Source organism: Pongo abelii, chromosome 13 (assembly GCF_028885655.2).
Source record: "Pongo abelii isolate AG06213 chromosome 13, NHGRI_mPonAbe1-v2.0_pri, whole genome shotgun sequence".
NCBI lineage: Eukaryota > Metazoa > Chordata > Mammalia > Primates > Hominidae > Pongo > Pongo abelii.
Genome location: NC_071998.2, coordinates 21,239,869 through 21,257,510, shown reverse-complemented (window position 1 = coordinate 21,257,510; position 17,642 = coordinate 21,239,869). Strand labels below are relative to the sequence as shown.

Sequence of the window (17,642 nt, the reverse complement as noted above, 5' to 3'; positions counted from 1 at the left end):
CTCACTGCAACCTCCACCTCCCGGGTTCAAGCGATTCTCCTACATCAGCCTCCCAAGTAGCTGGGATTACAGGTGAATGCCACCACGCTTGGCTAATTTTTTGTATCTTTAGTAGAGATGGGGTTTCACCATGTTGGCCAGGCTGGTCTCGAACTTATGATTTCGTGATCTGCCTGCCTTGGCCTCCCAAAGTGCTGGGATTACAGGCGTGAGCCACCATGCCCGGCTGAGAAAAGTTTTTTGTATCATTTGCTTATTTTGCTGTTGAGTTTTTCTTATTGTTTTGTCAGAGTTTATGTGTTTTCTATGTACATCCACTACTATATTTGTTGCAAGTATCTTCTCACATTTATGATTTTCTTTTTTTGATGGTGTCTTTGGATGTATAGAAATGCTTATTTTTATTTTTTTTAGAGACGTCTTGCTATGTTGTCCAGGCTGGCCTCGAACTCCTGGGCTCAAGCTGTCCTCCCAAGTGGCTGACAACACATGCACCACTGTGCCCAGCTGAAGTTCTTAATTTTAATGTTGTTTAATATATGAATTTTTTCATTATTATTATTAGTATTTTATTTAAGTGATCCTCTCCTATCCTGAAATAATGACAATATTCTTTAAAAAGTTTTAAAGGTTTATGTTTCATACTTTTTAAGTCTTTATCTGGAATTCATTTTTGTATATGGTGTGAGATAGGAATCCTTTTTTTCATATGGCCAATAATCAGTTTTTTCAGTATCATGTAAATGCATAAGACTTATTTAGATTTGCAGTTACAAGAATGGAGGAGATGATCTGGTATTGTTTCCTTTATTGATTATGTACTCTCTGTCTTCTAGGTTCTTTTTCTAATTCCAAATAAACTTGCAAGAGGACTATGAAAGATTATGATGAACTTCTCAAATATTATGAATTACATGAAACTATTGGGACAGGTAATTGTTATTTTTTTTTGGAGGCAGTGGATAGATCAACTATTTGAGAGTATAGATTATTTAGGTAGGCATGAGCTTTTTCGTCTAACCCATACAGTTTTAACAATTCTTCTACCTACTTCAGTAAGAAAAAGTGGAGCAAGCAGAGAGGAGAATAATAGGAGAAGCCCTGTAGGTTATTGCAAGGACTTTGACTTCTATTCTAAATAATAAATTTATTCTAAATATTTTATTTCTTTTTTTTTTTTTTTTTTGAGACGAAGTCTCGCTCTGTCGCCCAGGCTGGAGTGCAGTGGCGCGATCTCGGCTCACTGCAAGCTCCGCCTCCCGGGTTCATGCCATTCTCCTGCCTCAGCCTCCTGAGTAGCTGGGACTACAGGCGCTCACCACGCCCGGCTAATTTTTTGTATTTTTAGTAGAGACGGGGTTTCACCGTGTTAATTAGGATGGTCTCCATCTCCTGACCTCGTGATCCGCCCGCCTCGGCCTTCCAAAGTGCTGGGATTACAGGCATGAGCCACCGCACCCGGCCTTCTTTTATTTCTTGACTTTTATTATGAATTAAAGTCATTGGAGAGTTTTGAGTTAAGAGGTAATCTGACCTTTGTTTTTACAGAGTTGCTGTGGCTGCTTGGTAGATAAAAGGTTGGATGAAGGAGGGCAGGAGCAGAGGCAGGGAGATGTTAGCAGACTATTGCAATAATTCAGGTGTTGATGCTAGAGATGATGGTGGTGTGGATGAGGGTGATGTAGTAAAAGCAGTGAAAGGGGTGGGACATTGCACACACACATATATACACACGTATGTGTGTATGTTTTTATTGAGGTATAACATATAGTAAAATATGCAAAGTGCAGTAATCTCAGTGGAGTTTTACACAAATATATGTATACACATACCCGTATATTCCCTGCGTGGATCAAGACATAGACCATTTCCAGGGAGTACCTGCCTGCTTTCCCCCAAGGTAACCACTGATATATTTTGAAGACAGAGCCAATGGGATTTATTGATGGGTTGGAGTGCTAGAGAAAGAGAAGGGCTAAGGATGGTTCCAGGGTTTTTGGCCTAAGCACGAGGGAAAATGGAGTTGCCCTTTGTTGAAAGGAAGAAGACCATGGGAGAGACTACTAGGAAGTTCTTTTTGGAAATGTTAATTTGGAGATTTCTTTTAGCTGCCTGAGTGGAGACATTTATCCAGCTTTTGATCCAGTTTTGAAAAATAATTGCTTATCTTCAAAGTTTTTTTTTTTTTTTGAGATGGAGTCTCGCTCTGTCACCCAGGCTGGAGTGCAGTAGCGCGATCTCGGCTCACTGCAAGCTCCATCTCCTGGGTTCACGCCATTCTCCTGCCTCAGCCTCCCGAGTAGCTGGGACTACAGGCGTCTGCCACCATGCCAGGCTAATTTTTTGTATTTTTAGTAGAGACGGGGTTTCACTGTGTTAGCCAGGATGGTCTCAATCTCCTGACCTTGTGATCCGCTTGCCTCGGGCTCCCAAAGTGCTGGGATTACAGGCGTGAGCCACCGTGCCCGGCTTCAAAGTTTTAAAACTGAGTGGAAGTTTCATATAATTTATCTTTGGCCTCAGCAACTTTATATTGTGTTCTAGCAGTGTTAATTATAAAGGAAATTTAATTGCAGGGTTAATCATAAAGCAGATTTCTAAAGTGAGTTCTGTTTTTTTTTTTTTTATTACAAAGTTAGAGATACAGTATCATGGTAAAAACAAAAACCTTCAGCTAGACATTGGATAACAAGAAGCAACAGGAAAAAAAAGCCACAAACTTCTAGGAAAATTTGGCTTGATAGAGTCTTTTAAAATTATTATATATAAAAAGGTGTTTGTGCCTGAGTCCTTGCTTATGCTTTCATAATACGTTTTCCTACTTAGGTGGCTTTGCAAAGGTCAAACTTGCCTGCCATATCCTTACTGGAGAGATGGTAGCTATAAAAATCATGGATAAAAACACACTAGGGGTAAGTTTAAATTTATTTTAAAAATAGTCTACTTATAGATCAGTTTTGTGAATTAAAACCTGAATTGTTCTAATGTTCTAGTTACTGCTCTTAGAATAATATTTTTATAGCTTTTAAAAAACGTATAGATCTGTGGTTTTAAGAAGTAATCTGGGGGAAGGGATTACTTTGTTCTTCAGATTTTAATGCAGGGCAGTGGCACATATTTGAAGTCTGTAGCATCCATCTGTAGTCTGTAGGTGTTTCTGGATATTAATGTGTCCCAACTTTCTTTTCTTTTCTTTTCTTTCTTTCTTTTTTTTTTTTTTTTTGAGACAGAGTCTTGCTTTGTCGCCCAGGCTGGAGTGCAGTAGCGCGATCTTGGCTCAGTGCAAGCTCCGCCTCCCGGGTTCATGCCATTCTCCTGCCTCAGCCTCCCAAGTAGCTGGGACTACAGGCGCCCGCCACCATGCCCGGCTAATTTTTTGTATTTTTAGTAGAGACGGGGTTTTACCTTGTTAGCCAGGATGGTCTCAATCTCCTGACCTTGTGATCCGCCCGCCTCGGCCTCCCAAAGTGCTGGGATTACAGGCGTGAGGCACCGTGCCCGGCCCCATCTTTATTTTCTTATGATACTAAATATAAATCATTTTGGTACTATAGATAGGTAGATAGATAAATATTACGTCCTAGTTTTGTTTTTTTTTTTGAGACAGAGTCTCACTTTGTCGCCCAGGCTGGAGTGCAGTTGCACAATCACAGCTCACTGCAGCCTGTACCTGCTGGGCTTAAGTGATCCTCCCACCTCAGCCTCCTGAGTGGCTGTGACCAGAGGCACACGCCACTATGCTCGGCTAATTTTTAAACATTTTTCTAGAAACAAAGACTCACTCTGTTGCCCAGTGTGGTCTCAAACTCCTGGCCTCAAGCAGTCTTACCATCTCAGCTTCCCAAAGTACAGGGAATATAGGGGTGAGCCACTGTACTTGACCTGTCCCGGCATTTTATTCAAAATGGCTTTAGAAGTTATCTAATTAAATCCTTTTCCTAATCAGCCTGTTTTTCCTCTATGTGAATTCTTCCAGGAGGAACAGCTTGTTACCTCCTAAGGCAGCCCATTCAATTTGTGGTCTTGGCTACAATGTATAAAAAGTTATTTTTTATGTTGAGATAAAGCCTGTCTCTTTTGATGTTTTTTCTGGGGCTTCTATACCCATTCCAGTGTTTGAAGTCACCTTGAGTCATCTTTTTTTTCTAATTCCTTCTACCATTCTTTTTTTTTTGAGACGGAGTCTTGCTCTGTTACCAGGCTGGAGTGCAGTGGCGCGATCTCGGCTCACTGCAACCTCTGCCTCCCGGGTTCAAATGATTCTCCTGTCTCAGCCACCTGAGTAGCTGGGACTACAGGCGTGTGCCACCATGTCCAGCTAATTTTTGTATTTTCAGTAGAGACAGGATTTCATCATGTTGGCCAGGCTGGTCTCAAACTCCTGACCTCAAGTGATCCACCCACCTCGGCCTCCTAAAGTGCTGGGATTACAGGCGTGAGCCACCACTCCCAGCTTAACATTTTGTAAATGTTCTTAATTATCAAACATAAGAAATAATTTTTGGTTGGGTGTGGTGGCTCATCCCTGTAATTCCAGCACTTTTGGAAGCTGAGACCAGAGGATTGCTTGAGGCCAGGATTTCGAGACTAGCCTGGGCAATATGGCAAGTCTTGTCCCTACAAAAAATAAAAAAAAATTAGCCAGGTGTGGTTGTGCATGCCTGTAGTCCCAGCTACTTGGGAGGTGGTGGTGGGAGGATCCCTTGAGCCCAGGAGTTTGAGGCTACAGTGAGCTGTGATTGCACCACTGCACTCTAGCCTGGGCAACAGAGCAAGATCTTGTCTAAAAAAAGTGTTTTTTTGATGTTTTTATCGTTGGAATGAGATAGGGCTTAATATCAATTGTTACGTACTTTTTTAATTGTTAAAGATATAAGTTCTGATTAACACATAAATAAGTCAAAGGGAGCCAGGCAGGGTGGCTCACACCTGTAATCCCAGAACTTCGGGAGGCCAAGGTGGGCGGATTGCCTGAGCTCAGGAGTTTGAGACCAGCCTGGGTAACATGGTGAAAGCCCTTCTCTACAAAAAATACAAAGAATTTAGCTGGACATGTTGGTATACACCTGTAGTCCCAGCTACTTGTGGGGCTGAGGTGGGAAGATCACTTGAGTCTGGGAGGTCGGGGTGCAGAAAGCCGAGATGGCACCGCTGCACTTCAGACTGGATGACAGAACAAGACCCTGTCTCCAGAAAAACAAAAAAAAGTCAAAGAGTATGTAAGTAGTTTTGTTACAGCAATGTCATTAAATTATTTGAATTTCTTCCTAAATATATGCTAAAATCATACAGTGACCAGTATAAGAAATTAATTTTAATTATCTGTCAGTGGACAGTTCAGGCTTTCCTTCAGTTTTTTTGTTTTATTCAATTTTTTGTTTTCTATTTATTAATCTAAGAAAAAAGCATTAAAACCATTTTTCTTGAGCATTTAAACCTGAGTATCAATTAGATTAATTCCCTTAAGCAATTTAAATTTCAGGTATAACTTTAGTATGACTTACTTTAACACTTCAAATACTTAAATAGCAAACAAAATGTTATTACAAAATGTGTCATCACACTGCTGCTCAAAACTTATTCTAAAGCTTAGTATGACATTAATTCATGATTTCTAAACTTGTTTTTATATTTTCTGTTGTTATTATGCTTATTTTAGTTATTTCCTAGGATTTTAATAATATTTTGATTACTTCCATGGTTTTATTTATTTATTTATTTATTTTTGAGACGGAGTCTTGCTCTGTCGCCCAGGCTGGATGGACTGCGGTGGCGCGATCTCGGCTCACTGCAAGCTCCGCCTCCCGGGTTCCCGCCATTCTCCTGCCTCAGCCTCCTGAGTAGCTGGGACTACAGGCGCCCACCACCACGCCCGGCTAGTTTTTTGTATTTTTAGTAGAGACGGGGTTTCACCGTGTTAGCCAGGATGGTCTCGATCTCCTGACCTCTTGGTCCGTCCGCCTTGGCCTCCCAAAGTGCTGGGATTACAGGCGTGAGCCACCGCGCCCGGCCGATTACTTCCATGGTTTTAGTCATCAGGCTTCCTCCTCACAAAGAAAAAAGATGATCATACCAAGATAGTCAAAGTTACAGTTGATTCTTTGTCAAGACATGACATCTGGTTGCATAGTCTTGGGTAATTGGGTCCTGAGCCACTGGCCATTAAGACGGAGTCCCTTTTTATTTTATTTTTTTTTCAAGATGGAGTCTTGCTTTGTACCCAGGCTGGAGTGCAGGGGTGTGATCTCGGCTCACTGCAACCTCTGCCTGCCCGGTTGGAGCAATTCTCCTGCCTCAGCCTTCCATGTAGCTGGGATTACAGGCACCCGCCACCATGCCTGGCTAATTTTTGTATTTTTAGTAGAGACGGGATTTCACCATTTTGGCCAGGCTTGTCTTGAACTCCTGACCTCGTGATCCGCCTGTCTTGGCCTCTCAAAGTGCTGGGATTACAGGCGTGAGCCACTGCAGAGCCCCCCCGCCTTTTTTTTTCTGAGATGGAGTTTCGCTCTTGTTGCTGAGGCTGGAGTGCAATGGCAACCTCCGCCTCCTGGGTTCAAGGGATTCTCCTGCCTCAGCCTCCTGAGTAGCTGGGATTACAAGCATGTGCCACCATGCCCAGCTAATTTTGTATTTTTTTTTTTTTTTTAATTTTTTTGAGGCAGAGCCTCACCGTGTCGCCAGGCTGGAGTGCAGTGGCGCCATCTCGGCTCGTTGCAACCTCCACCTCCCAGGTTCAAGCGATTCTCCTTGCTTCAGCCTCTCAAGTAGCTGGGATTACAGGCACCCGCCACCATGCCTGGCTAATTTTTTTGTGTGTGTTTTTATTAGAGATGGGTTTTCACCATGTTGGCCAGGCTGATCTTGAACTCCTGACCTTGCCATCTGCCTGGATCGCCTGCCTCGGCCTCTCAAAGTGCTGCGATTACAGGCGTGAGCCACCGCACCCAATCGGAGTCCTTTTTTTTTTGAGATGGAGTTTTGCTCTTGTTTCCCAGGCTGGAGTGCAATGGATCGATCTCGGCTCACCGCACCTTCCACCTCCAGGGTTCAAGCAATTCTCCTGTCTCAGCCTCCAGAGTAGCTGGGGATTACAAACATGCGCCACCATGCCTGGCTAATTTTGTATTTTTAATTTTGTGTTTTTAGTAGAGACAGGGTTTCTCCATGTTGGCCAGGCTGGTCCTGAACTCCTGACCTCAGTTGATCCACCCACCTTGGCCTCCCAAAGTGCTGGGATTACAGGCATGAGCCACTGCGCCTGGGCCAGAGTCCCCTTTTTTTTTTTTTTTTTTTTTTTTGAGACGAGTTTTGCTCTTGTTACCTAGGCTGGAGTGCAGTGGCATGATCTTGGCTCACCGCAACCTCCACCTCCCGGGTTCAAGCAATTCTCCTGCCTCAGCCTCCCGAGTAGCTGGGATTACAGCCATGCGGCACCATGCCTGGCTAATTTTATATTTTTAGTAGAGATGGGGTTTCTCCATGTTGGTCAAGCTGGTCTCGAACTCCCAACCTCAGGTGGTCCTCCCACCTCATCCTCCCAAAGTGCTGGGATTATAGGCGTGATCCACTGCACCCTGCCTCAGGGTCCCTTTTTATAATGAAGTTTTACTTGTTACTTGATGATATCTCTAGGCTTCTGTCCTTTAAAGCTTTTTCAGCTTGGCTTATCTTCCTCTCCCCACCCAACTTTTTATTTTGAAAGTTTCAAGACCTCAGAAAAGATAGGAGACTGAGACAGTGAATACCCATATACCTTTCACCGAAGTTCACTGGTTTTTTGCTCAGCATACTTCTTAAACGGTGTTGCTGAGGCTGAAAGTGGTAGCTCAGGCATGATAACTGAGTAGTGTTTCTGTCATTTTCCTTGTTTGGAATGCTAACCTTCTAAGGAGTCTGAGATTGTTTGCTGGATGTTGTACTGTTGACCCACATGGAACCTGTTTTTCATAAAATCTCCAATGCCCTTTTTACGTACATGCAAATAAATTTTGCTATATTTTTCTGTAGTGTTGAACAATTTTTGGGGGGCTTTTTGATAGCTTTTGCTACTTAGTATTTTTTTTTTTTTTGAGACAGAGTCTCGCTCTGTTGCCCAGGCGGGAGTGCAGTGGCGCAGTCTTGGCTCACTGCAAGCTCCGCCTCCTGGGTTCATGCCATTCTCCTGCCTCAGCCTCCTGAGTAGCTGGGACTACAGGCGCCCGCCACCATGCCCGGCTAATTTTTTTGTATTTTTAGTAGAGATGGGGTTTCATCGTGTTAGCCAGGATGGTCTCAATCTCCTGACCTCATGATCCGCCCACCTCGGCCTCCCAAAGTGTGGGATTACAGGCGTGAGCCACTGCACCCGCCCAGCTACTTAGTATTAAAAGCTGTTAGTATTGGAGCTTGGAACACCACCTGAATAAGTTTATTGCTCATTCCATATGATGTTTTGTCACAGAGTGATTTGCCTCGGATCAAAACGGAGATTGAGGCCTTGAAGAACCTGAGACATCAGCATATATGTCAACTCTACCATGTGCTAGAGACAGCCAACAAAATATTCTTGGTTCTTGAGGTTAGTAGTATGTTCCAGATACCTGAAAACATTTGGTCACTTTATCAATAGTAAAAGAGAAAAGTACATTTCACTTGAAAGATTAGAAGAGATGTTAAGCGACTTACCTGTTTTGTTCCATTTGTAGCAATTTAGATCAAATAGATGTGTATAATAAATTGGAGATTCAATGTAAATGTCACTTTTCTAATACACCCCTAATGGGGTAGTATGGTTTAGTAGATAGAATATGTTAGAATTTTCTCCTAGAGGGAAGGACTCATTCTAGTTTTTTTTTTTGTTTTTTGTTTTTTTTTTTTGAGACGGAGTCTCGCTCTGTCGCTCAGGCTGAAGTGCAGTGATGTGATCTCTGCTCACTGCACCCTCCGCCTCCCCAGTTCACACCATTCTCCTGCCTCAGCCTCCTGAGTAGCTGGGACTACAGGCGCCCACCACCATGCCTGGCTAATTTCTTATATTTTTAGTAGAGACAGGGTTTCACCGTGTTAGCCAGGATGGTCTCAATCTCCTGACCTTGTGATCTGCCCGCCTCGGCCTCCCAGAGTGCTGGGATTACAGGCATGAGCCACCGTGCCCAGCCTCATTCTAGTTTTATATGATATATTAATTTCCTAGGGCTGTTGGAACAAATTACTACAGACTTGGTGGCTTAAAGCAACAGAAACTCATTGTCTGACAGTTCTGGAGGTTTGAAGTCTGAAATCAAAATGTCGGCAAGGCTGGTTCCTTCTGGAGGTTCTGAGGGGGAATCTGTTTCCTGCCTCTTTGCTAGTTGTTGGTAGTTGCTGGCAGTCCTTGGCACTCCTTGGTTTATAGATGCACCACTTGCATCTTGGCCTCTGTCTTCAAATGGTGTTTTCCTCTCTGTGTAGCTGTGTCTCTGTCCAAATGTCTCTCTTCTTAAAAGGACCCAAGAATTAGGCTTACCCTGATCCAGTGACAGTTCAACCCACAACACTGGGTAGCTTCCAGTGTCTTTTATGTAAACCAAGCAATTTCAAGTTTTAACTTGCCATTTTTGTCTTGAAAGATGTCTTTAGAACTTGTATTATTCAACTTGTTTAGTTTTCGTTAGTCTCAGCCAAATAATATGTAATTTGCACATGATTTTCACAGGATAGCACTGTTTTAAAAGCATATTTTAAAAATCATAATTTTGGCCAGGTCCTCTCATGCCTATAATCCCAGCACTTTGGGAGGCTGAGGCGGGAGGATCATTTGAAACCAGTGGTTTAAAACCAGCCTCAGTAACATAGCAAGACCCTGTCTCTACATACAAACAAAAAGAAAAAAAAAGCCGGGTGTGATGGCGCGTGGTGCACACCTGTCATTCCAGCTCCTCAGGAGGCTGAGGCGGGAGAATTGCTTGAGTCCAGGAGTTTGAGGCTGCAGTGAGCCATGATAATGGCACTGTACTCCAGCCTAGGTGACAGAACAAACCCCTGTCTCTAAAATATAAAAACAGAAAAATTATAATGTTGAATGTTTTGGATCTAGAGCTATTTTCTCCTGTTACTACACTGTAGATCTACCTACATGGTCCACATTTTAAAACCTCTTTGGTTTTAAAACTTCTTTGGTAATTTTAAAACCTCTTTATATTTTTAGCTGATCCCTTTGTTCAAATAAAATTCTTAGGGCCAGGCGCAGGGGCTCACGCCTGTAACTGCAGCACTTTGGGAGGCCAAGGCTGGTGGATTATTTGAGGCCAGGAGTTCGAGACTAGCCTGGACAACATGGGAAAACCCCATTTCTACAAAAAATACAAAAACTTAGCCAGTTGTGGCGGTGCATGCCTGTAGTCCCAGCTACCTGGGAGGCTGAGGTAGGAGGATCACTTGAGCCTGGGAGGCAGAGCTTTCAGTGAGCTGAGATCGTGCCACTGCACTCCAGCCTGGGTGACAGAGCGAGACTCTGTCTCAAAAATGAAAAAGAATTGTTAAAAAACAAAATCTCCCAAGCATCCATGAACCTAGGAGAAAATTTAAAAGGTACAAGAGAGTGGCTGGGTGCAGTGTCTCGTGCCTGTAATCCCAGCACTTTGGGAGGCCAAGGTGGGAAGATCACTTGAGCTAAGGAGTTCGGCACTAGCTTGAGCAACATAGTGAGACCTTGTTTTTACTTAAAAAAAAAAGAAAAAAAGGCTGGGTCTGGTGGTGCACACCTGTAGTCCCAGCTACTTGGGAGGCTCAGGTGAGGAGCCTGGGAGATATAGGCTACAGTGAGCTATGATTGCACCACTGCACTCCAGCCTTGGCAAAAGAGTGATACCCTGTCTCAGAAAAAAAGGTACAGGGAGTATATATTACAAAACAAAATCCTCTCTTTCCCCTACATCCCAGTCATCCAATATTCTTTAATTTTTAAATTTTATTATATTATTAATAGAAATGGGGGTCTTGGCCTGTTGCCCAAGCTGGTCTTGGACTCCTGGCCTTAAGCAATCTTCCCTCCTCGGCCTCCCAAAATGTTGGGATTACAGGCATGAGCAACTATGCCCCACCCTAGTCATCACATTTTCTTTTCTTTTTTTTTTTTTTTTTGAGACGGAGTCTCACACTGTCCTGAGTGCTGGAGTGCAATGGCGTAACTTTGGCTCACTACAACCTCCGCCTCCCGGGTTCAAGTGATTTTCCTGCCTCAGCCTCCTGAGTAGCTGGGATTATAGGCACGTGCCATCACCCCCGGTTAATTTTTGTATTTTTTAGTAGAGACGGAGTTTTACCATGTTGGCCAGGCTGGTCTCAAACTTTTGACCTCAGGCAATTTGCCCACTTCAGCCTCCCAAAGTGCTTGGGATTACAGGAGTGAGACACCGCGCCCGGCCCTCAAATTTTCTTTTCTCTGAGCCATTCATGTACTTTTCTTGTGTCTCTTGTAGATACCTACATATATTTTATATGTATGTGTATTTTATATGTGTGTGTGTAGCTTACACACACATGGTGTGACACAAATGGTCACAAATTATTACTTTGCACCTTGTTTTTTTCCTATGTAACAATTGATCTTAGAGACCATCTGAGCATATTAAGATATTTTAGACATTTTATTTCTCTTTATTTTGTATTTATTTGAAAATAATGAAGTAGGCTGTTTTCTTTTTGTAAAACTTACTGGATAACATTAAAAAATTTCCTATTGAGGTATAATTTACATAAAATAAAATGTACACATTAGGTATGCAGTTTGACAAATGTATATACCCGTGTACCTCCCACCCCAAAGTATAAAACATCTTTATCACCTCAGAAAGTTTTCTCCAGCCCTTTTGAAGTTTTCCCTGTAACCATAGCCACCCTGCCCTTACCAGCAACTACTCATCTGATTTCTATCACAGCAGATTAGTTTAATCTATTCTAGACTATGATGTAAATGACTCATCATACAGTATTCTTTTGCTTATTTTGTTAGGCTTCTTTTGCTCAGCATAATGCTTTTGCAAGCCACTATATCAATCTATAGTCTTAATGACTAACAGTACTGGACATTGTTTCATATCAATTTGTAAAGAGCTTCCTCTTTTTTTTTTTTTTTTTTTAATTACTGCCTAGAATTCCATTCCATGTCTATATAGTTTATATAGTATCAGCATTTAGGTCTGAATGCTGGTATTCCCCACAAATTCGTATGTTGAAACTTAATCCCCAGTGTGATAGTATTAAGAGGTGGGGCCCTTTAAGGAGGTGATTGTTATGAGGGCAGAGTCCTTATGAATGGGATTAGTGCCTTTATACAGGAGGCTTTAGGGAGCCTGTTTGCTCCCTTCCACCATATGAGAATACGTAGTACATGCCAACTGTGAGCAACAGAACCTCACTAGACACTGAATCTACTGGCACCTTGATGTTAGACTTCCCAGCCTCCAGAACTGTGAACAATACACTTCTGTTGTTTATAAATTACCCAGTATAAGGTATTTTGTTATAGCAGCCCAAATGGACTAAGACAGTTGTTTCCAGTCTTTTGCTTTTACAAACACTGCTGCTGCAGTAAATGATCTTTAAGGTACCTTTTTTGTTGTTGTTGTTGTTGCTTGTTTTTTGAGACGAAGTCTCACTCTGTCACCCAGGCTGGAGTGCAGTGGTGCAATCTTGGGTCACTGCAACCTCTGCCTCCCGGGTTCAAGCGATTCTCCTGCCTCAGTCTCCTGAGTAGCTGGGATTACAGGCGCCTGCCACCACGCCTGGCTAATTTTTTGTATTTTTAGTAGAGACGGGTTGGCCAGGCTGGTCTCGAACTCCTGATCCACCCACCTTGGCCTCCCAAAGTGCTGGGATTACAGGTGTGAGCCACCGTGCCCAGCCAAAGTACTGTTTTTTGATATGAGTGAGTACATCTGTAAGAGCAATAACTAAATGTGGAACTGTGAGGTCAAGTCTATATGCATTTGTAATTTTAATTGATATTGTTAAAATGGAAACCCAGCTCACAGAAAAGTGGAGCTGCCCTGGGAAAGGGATGGAAAGCCTTGAGCTTTGTGCTCTGGTACCTGTTCTGCAGCCTCTGAGATACCTCTGTAGACCTGGGCTCCTTCTGGTACAGATTGAAAACCACTGGTCTTTGGGATAGAGAAACAATAATTACTGCTGGGTTTTTAAATTTCAGGTAATTACACTAAATGAGAGTACATTAAGATGAGAATGGGTTTTAATACTTTGCTATAAAAATAGAAAACCCTGGGTGAGCTTTTTAAAATCACAGTGGTAGTTGGTTTTACTTCTACTTACTGGTAATAAAACTGTTCGAAGAAAGAGTTATTGTTCTCATTCCTGGAGTCATTATTGACTTGTTTGATCCTGAGAGTGTACTTTTGAATATACCTTACTCGGTTCCATTCCCTATAAAATCAAATTAATAATATCTCTGAGTTAAGTGTACTTTTTTATTTTAAATTTCTGTGAAGTGATTTTTAAAGTTGTAACAATATCTGTGATTCCATTGCTGTTGAAGTACTGCCCTGGAGGAGAGCTGTTTGACTATATAATTTCCCAGGATCGCCTGTCAGAAGAGGAGACCCGGGTTGTCTTCCGTCAGATAGTATCTGCTGTCGCTTATGTGCACAGCCAGGGCTATGCTCACAGGGACCTCAAGCCAGTAAGTGACTGCATCACAGTTAGATGCTCACCTTCAGCATCATTTACCTGTTATTTTTAGGTTTACAAATGATCTGTTTAGGAATCTGTCTTAGGTTTGCTTTTTGTTGTTGTTGTTGCTCCAGTCATACCTATCAGATTTCTTTTTTCCTCTTACTTTTTTTTTTTTTTTTGGAGGTGGTGTCTCACTGTGTCACCCAGGCTAGAGTGCAGTGGTGTGATCTCGGCTCACTGTGACCTCCGCCTCCCGGATTCAAGCAGTTCTCCTGCCTCAGCCTTCTGAGTAGCTGAGATTACAGGCACAGGCCACCATGCCCGGCTAATTTTTGTATTTTTAGTAGAGATGGGGTTTCACCATGTTGGTCAATCTGGTCTTTTTTTTGGAGACGGAGTCTCACTCTGTCGCCCAGGCTGGAGTGCAGTGACGCGATCTCGGCTCACTGCAAGCTCCGCCTCCTCCTGGGTTCATGCCATTCTCCTGCCTCAGCCTCCCGAGTAGCTGGGACTACAGGCGCCCGCCACAACACCTGGCTAATTTTTTATATTTTTTAGTAGAGACGGGGTTTCACCGTGTTAGCCAGGATGGTCTCAATCTCCTGACCTTGTGATCCGCCCACCTCGGCCTCCCAAAGTGCTGGGATTACAGGTGTGAGCCACTGCGCCCGGCCAGGCCAGTCTGGTCTTGAACTCCTGACCTCAGGTGATCCATCTGCCTTGGCTTTCCAAAGTGCTGGGATTGCAGGTGTGAACCACTATACCTGGCCTTTTTTCCTCTTTTGACTTCTGGAAGGTGTTTTTTTTATTTTTATTTTTATTTTTCTGTTGTTCACACAGGAGTGCAGTGGTGCAATTTTGGCTCACTGCAGCCTTGACCTCTAGGGCTCAAGTGATCCACACACCTCAGCCTCTTAAGTAGCTGGGAGTTCAGGTACGCACAACCCTGCCTGACTAATTTTTTAGTTATTTGTAGAGACAGGGTTTCACCATGTTGCCCAGGCTGGTCTGGAACTCCTGACCTCAAGCTGTCCTTTCGCCCTGGCCTCCCAAAGTGCTGGGATTACAGGTATGAGCCACCGCTCCTGGCCTTGGTAGGCTTTTTGGATGCATTTATGAGCATTCTGTGATCTGTCAATTGTGTGTGACTTTATAAATGTCTTGTTTTTTTTTTTTTTAAGCAAGATCTCACTCTATCACCCAGGCTGGAGTTCAGTGGCATGATCAGGGCTCACTGTAGCCTCAATCTCCTAGGCTCAAGTGATTCTTCCACCTCAGCCTCCTAAGTAGCTGGGACTACAGGCGTATGCCACCATGCCCAGCTAATTTTCTGTATTTTTATTTTATATATGTATGTATTTATTTATTTTTTTTGAGACTGAGCCTTGCTCTGTTACCCAGGCTGGAGTGCAGTGGTGCCATCTTGGCTCACTGCAACCTCTGCCTCTCAGGTTCAAGTGATCCTCCTGCCTTAGCCTCCTGAGTAGCTGGAATTACAGGTGCCTGCCACCACTCTCGGCTAATTTTTGTATTTTTAGTAGGCCCGAGGTTTTGCCACGTTGGCCAGGCTGGTCTCAAACTCCTGACTTCAAGTGATGCGCCTGCCTTGGCCTCCCAAAGTGCTGGGATTACAGGCGTGAGCCAGGGCGCCTGGCCGGAAACTATCTTTTTCCATCTGTTTATACTGAACTTGTCGATTTGAACTCACTCTTTTGGTTTAAATTTTTTCTTGGCACAAATTGTGTTTGCTTGTAATTGACCCTCAGAACACCAAGGAGAAAATAGGAGAAAATGGTTTATGCTAGTGAGTCTTGTGGGGAAGTGATAGAGTGATCGCCCAGGCTGGAGTGCAGTGGTGCGATCTCTGCTCACTGCAAGTTCTGCCTCCCGGGTTCACGCCATTCTCCTGCCTCAGCCTCCCGAGTAGCTGGGACTCCAGGTGCCTGCCACCACGCCTGGCTAATTTTTTTTTGCATTTTTAGTGGAGACAGGGTTTCACCGTGTTAGCCAGGATGGTCTTGATCTCCTGACCTTGTGATCCGCCCGCCTTGGCCTCCCAAAGTGCTGGGATTACAGGCGTGAGCCACTGTGCCCGGCCCTTTTTTTTTTTTTTTGAGTTGGAGTTTCGCTCTTGTTGCCCAGGCTGGAGTGCAATGGCACTGTCTCGGCTCACCCCAACCCACGCCTCCCGGCCTCAAGCAGTTCTTTTGCCTCAGCCTCCCAAGTAGCTGGGATTACAGGCATGCGCCACCATGCCCGGCTAATTTTGTATTTTTAGTAGAGACAGGGTTTCTCCATGTTGGTCAGGCTGGTCTCGAACTCCTGACCTCAGGTGATGTGCCTGCCTCAGCCTCCCAAAGTGCTGGGACTACAGGCATGAGCCATCGTGCCCAGCCCTTCTTTTCCCTTATATACTTCTTGTCATTTCATTAGTTTCTAGTCATTTTCAGTTTGTTGTAACCCAGACTTTTGAACAGAAACAACCTTAAATCGTTTTTACTCATTTTAATTAATTAATTTATTTTTAAAAAATGAGACCAGGTCTTGCTGTGTTGTCCAGGCTGGTCTTGAACACCTGGGCTCAAATAATCCTCTCCCATCTGCCTTCAGAGTGCTGGGATTACAGGCATGAGCTGCCAAACCCGGCCTTAAATCATTTTTAGAAATGGCTAGAGGTGGGATGTGATATAAGGAAGTCAGTATGCAGTTATCAAAATATCTTTGTTTTCCCAGGAAAATTTGCTGTTTGATGAATATCGTAAATTAAAGCTGATTGACTTTGGTCTCTGTGCAAAACCCAAGGTAAGTGCAGAAATAAGATGCATCTATGTTCTTTGTAAATGCATTCATTTCTTAGTGTATGATTTCGTCCCGACTTCCTCTTAGTCTTTATTGAGCTTGGTTGCATCCATTGAGAAGAATGTTAAATTTCATCCCTGGTATGGGTAATTTTTGTAAGTTCTCTAGATGATCATAACATGCAATCAAGATTGAGAGTCACTGCCCTAGTTCTAGGATTGGTCCTGCTGAAGACTCCATGGGTATGCTGTGAGAATTTGCAGTGCAGAAGTGATTTGAGGCTATTACAGCAAAAATGCTGACTTGACCAGTGCTTGCAGTTTGAGTATATTGCCACTAGATGATGCCTTTGTTTGTTTAGATAAAAGTTGAGAATTTAGTGCAAATCTGTTAACCAAATGGTTCTATAACTAACAATTAGTTACATTTTGAGAAACAATCCGCTTTCCTTTTAAAAGAAGGAAAAAGCCCATATGCACTTCTAAATTTATAACTGTTATATATTTCCTTAATTTGCATTCCATGGTTACGTATTGGTGTTCTCCAGCATAACTTCTCTTTGAGGTGACTTTGAACTTTCTGGCTCTGCTGTCTGCAGCAGATCTCCTGTGTGGCTGCCTGTTGGAGGCTTCCTCTGGAGTTCTCTAATCATGGTACTCACAGTCTCTAAAATGAGCTGTCTACACTCATTAAGAATGTTGAAATTGCAGACTTGTCTCAGGCTTTTGTAATCCCATGACTGTTTCCTGCCCCGATCAGAATTAGCTAGGTGCAGAGGGAAGCAGATTTTGCCCCTTTGGCAGAATGTCTGATTCTTTCTGATTTTTCTCTCCTTCCCTTGGCTCTTCAGAAACTATCAGTGGAGTCTTTTTTCTGGGAACCAAATGCTGGAAGGCAGGTTTTTTTTTTTTTTTTTTTTTTTGATTGACAGACATATAAAGAGAAAACATACTTTGAACAGATAAACTGGTTTAAGTTGTTCTCCATGGGAGGCAGTGGAGAAGGTTTGTGACAGACCCTGTGAGCCTTCATTTATGGCTGCCATGGATTACCCACACAGACACCATCTAAGGAAAGTGGGGTTGCCTGGGAGAGGATTGCCTCAGCCTTCTTCCGAGGAGCGCACTCCTGGGCATGTTGTTTCAGTTGTAAATGACATCTCACAATTCACAAATCCTTTGCCAGCTGTAGGA

The 17,642-nt window shown here is 43.2% G+C and overlaps 1 protein-coding gene across 10 annotated transcripts in view; it reads left to right on the top strand.

Moving 5' to 3' along the window:
* Positions 1 to 17,642, top strand: part of MELK (maternal embryonic leucine zipper kinase) — a 99,069-nt gene that overhangs the window by 7,989 nt on the left and 73,438 nt on the right. For 6 of the 10 annotated variants that reach the window (XM_009244268.4, XM_054519699.2, XM_054519700.2 and 3 more), the window contains 5 exons: positions 837 to 932; positions 2,827 to 2,912; positions 8,444 to 8,560; positions 13,514 to 13,657; positions 16,384 to 16,452. In XM_009244268.4, coding sequence (XP_009242543.3) covers positions 875 to 932; positions 2,827 to 2,912; positions 8,444 to 8,560; positions 13,514 to 13,657; positions 16,384 to 16,452 — 474 coding nt within the window. In that variant the 5' untranslated portion in view covers positions 837 to 874. Of the gene's footprint in view, positions 1 to 836; positions 933 to 2,826; positions 2,913 to 8,443; positions 8,561 to 13,513; positions 13,658 to 14,294; positions 14,720 to 16,383; positions 16,453 to 17,642 lie in introns of those variants that run through there. The other 4 variants (XM_024252610.3, XM_063714147.1, XM_054519701.2 and 1 more) reach the window with 2 other exon arrangements.